Source organism: Papaver somniferum, chromosome 4 (assembly GCF_003573695.1).
Source record: "Papaver somniferum cultivar HN1 chromosome 4, ASM357369v1, whole genome shotgun sequence".
NCBI lineage: Eukaryota > Viridiplantae > Streptophyta > Magnoliopsida > Ranunculales > Papaveraceae > Papaver > Papaver somniferum.
This window is the reverse complement of record NC_039361.1, coordinates 123,911,403-123,914,547: the sequence shown is the minus strand read 5'-3', so window position 1 is coordinate 123,914,547 and position 3,145 is coordinate 123,911,403. Positions and strand designations below refer to the sequence as shown.

Sequence of the window (3,145 nt, the reverse complement as noted above, 5' to 3'; positions counted from 1 at the left end):
TTTACATATGATGGGGTCTTAACTATTGAATGTATGGTACACTAGGTACAATAAGAATGAGCTTTTCTCTCAAATTAGTGCGCCATGGAAGTGGGAGATATGTAGTTGTCTTTGTTCATGTTTAGTCTACCGTTTTTCCTTTAAGTTTGTTGTGTTAGGCTATTATTCATTATCATCACACACCATTTCTTACAGCCTACAGATGCGTCGTCAATTAATCAATGCATGGTTTTGCTAAGAATGAGATTGAATGCATGTTTGCGCTGGTCTAATAGAGATCTACTCTCACGAATCACTGTAATTTCTGCTGTAGTATTCCAGTATCCTTGTTCCTCGTCACTTTTGTCAATTCCAGAATCGATTTATAGTCAATTCCAGAATCAATTTATATTTAGAAGTGTAAGACAGATAATGGAATTTGGATAATGTTATTGTGGATACCAACTTGTATATTTCAAATGTTACAGGCATCCAATTTTGACATTCTCTTGTTTATAAATTTTTAAAATCAGGTTAAAATGCATTCGACCGAGAGAAGCTTCCGAACTTGCCAAAACTGGATGAACTCTAATAAACAGTCTCCGTCTTTCCTAGAGTTACGGGCAACAAATTATTCCCTGAGCCAAGGTGCTTGAGCTGGTGTCCACTGAATTACTTCTTCTTCATTGAACCAGAGATCTGTAAACACAAAATATCATCCAACTGAGCAAAACCTCTTGAAAATTTTATCGAGACAACAATAGATATGGTACTTCATCCCCCAACAACAGTACATGATTTTAAAGGACAAATACAAAGGGTTTCTCCACTTTTGAAGACCCAGAATGAAGGAGAACCCTTAGTATTAAAGTTCTTCTGTAAACAATCCAAGGTGCTACTAACTAAATGTATTCTGTAACATACCTACACTGGCAATTTATTTACTATTGAACAATATCTTTAACTAAAACCACTGAACCGAAAATGTTTCAACTCTTGTTGGCTCATGCTATTCTCATCTGTTGCTAAAAATGTGCAAGATATGGATTTCGGTTAACTACATGTGTCGGGTTATTGGTTGGTGTCAGCATCTTTGTGCGGTAAGTATTTTGGTTAGGGAACAATTTGGTATTACAACAAAGAGATTAGGACACGTGACCAATGGAGGATATTAGATAGAATCTCCAAAGCAGAATGAGAAGTTAAATCTGCTAAGCCTGAGCAGGTGAAAAACATTCCAGGCACAATTTGAAGGCTAAAAGATTGTTTAAAGCCTCTCACCAATTTCACGCTTGCCATTCTCAGGACTGTCACTTCCATGAACGACGTTCCTGTAAAAGAAGATCACAGTGAGAAGGGCATGATAAGCATGCTCACCCAAAAAAAGATGGCTTACCACCACAACATTTTCAGAAAAAAATAGCAAAAACTGAGAACTCCTAATACTAACCTTCCTGTTTGAACAGCTAAATCCCCTCTAATGGTGCCTGGTTCGGCTTGGAGAGGATTTGTTGCCCCTATAAGCTTACGTGCTGATGGAACAATACCGACACCCTCCCATGCCTTCAAAAATCCAAATCACTCAAATCAGCTCCAATTCATTAAATGTCATACAAACCCCCGGAAAAAAGAAAACATACCATACAAACAACTGGGCCGGAAGTAATGTACTCGATGAGGCTAGGGAAGAACGGCTTCGAACTTAGATCTTTGTAATGCTCCTACAGAAGTCACAAGAAATTAGTAATTTGAGCTTATACAGAACAAACAAAAATCTCAAACCACTTTATAAAAAGAAGAAATCCACTTTTCTTTTCCGTTAATCAGTACAGAATAAGCTGAAACCTTTACAGCCTTTCGATACCGATATCCATAAGTGAAAAGTCACTTTACCATCAAGATATGGGGTTTCATTGTTTCATTTTAAGCATCCATTAAACACCCAATATCAAAATCTGACATAAAGTAAGCATGAAACCAAAATGCGTTTTCTTATCAACAAAAATTTAGTAATTTCGAAAGGTAAACAATTATACATAGTCACTGAGACAATTTGTGAAACACTTAACCTGCAAAATGGGTTTCAAAGAATAACAAACCTCTGCTAATTCTTTAGGACATTGAAATAGCTTCAAACCAGTCAACTTAAACCCTTTCCTTTCAAACCTAGAAATTATTTCTCCAACCTGAAACAAACCAAATCAAACAACCTAAACATTTTCTCACATTTTTATAAAATAAATCCAAAAAATCCAATTTTTTCAGAAAATTCAATACCAGCCCACGTTGAACTCCATCTGGCTTAATCATAATATAAGTTTCATCAACTTGTTTCATGGAAGCAACCAAGTGAGGAAGGAAGATATGGGGTTTATTTTTCTTGGAATGTATTTTAACATGAGAAAATGAGAAAAGTGAAGAAGATGAACGAAATGCTGCAAGATGATTAGTGTTGCGTAAGGTAAGATTTTGAGCAGAGTAAGATAAAGATGAGGTTCCATTTCTATGTGATGATGAATGAATAGATGAGACAACACATGAATTTCCTCCGAAAACAGCCATGGCTTCCATTGATTTTCTTCTCTCTCTATCTTTCTAACTGTTGTCTTTCTCGCTGTTTATAGTGATCTCTATTCACCAAAATTTCCTCAACCAACCCCGAAGTGTAACTATCCAAAATACCTTTTTTTATTTTTATTTTTTTGAAGCATGAAAAGCTTCTATTTTTTTATTTTTTGGAGCATGAAAAGTTTATTAATAGGGCTTTTTAATAAAGTGGCCATGTTTTTGTAATGTATTTCACAAAATGGCCGTTTTTTTGAATGTTTATATAAAGTGGCCGAGATTGACCTTTTCCATCCGTTTTTTTCAAAAAACTGTTAACAGTCGTTAAATACACGCGTGTCAGTTAACCTCCTTAGTAAAAGACAGTTTAACCCTCGGTGAGTCAGTCTGGATTGGTGAGTCAACTCGCCTGAGACATATTCAAGCCATTATACTCTTCACCCGTGCACAGTCCTAGCATACATCTAAGTTATTTCTGTAGCTTCTCTGCAGCACAACAACACATTGTTTTGTTATCTTGGACCTGCAACCCATTGCAATTCCATTTCAGCTACACCGACACCGATAAGCTCCACTAAAACCATATCAACCTTCAATAGCA

At 36.1% G+C, this 3,145-nt stretch overlaps 1 protein-coding gene across 1 annotated transcript; it reads right to left on the bottom strand.

Moving 5' to 3' along the window:
• Positions 1-390: 390 nt before the first annotated feature.
• Positions 391-2,641, bottom strand: LOC113276495 (nucleoside diphosphate kinase 2, chloroplastic-like). Its single transcript, XM_026526104.1, has 6 exons — positions 2,257-2,641; positions 2,079-2,165; positions 1,620-1,700; positions 1,430-1,542; positions 1,261-1,310; positions 391-678 (listed from the first exon to the last, which is right to left on the bottom strand). The coding sequence occupies exons 1-6, from the start codon at positions 2,548-2,550 to the stop codon at positions 611-613; spliced, it is 693 nt and encodes a 230-aa protein (XP_026381889.1). The 5' UTR covers positions 2,551-2,641; the 3' UTR covers positions 391-610.
• Between the last annotated feature and the right edge of the window lie 504 nt (positions 2,642-3,145).

Bases quoted from the DNA above. Each gene is read 5' to 3' on its own strand.
- LOC113276495 (XM_026526104.1), bottom strand. From the start codon at position 2,550: ATGGAAGCCATGGCTGTTTTCGGAGGAAATTCATGTGTTGTCTCATCT. The intron at 2,166-2,256 runs GTATTGAATTTT...GGTTTGTTTCAG, and splicing joins ATGGAGTTCAACGTGGGCTG to GTTGGAGAAATAATTTCTAG. The intron at 1,543-1,619 runs GTATGTTTTCTT...GGATTTTTGAAG, and splicing joins CCGGCCCAGTTGTTTGTATG to GCATGGGAGGGTGTCGGTAT.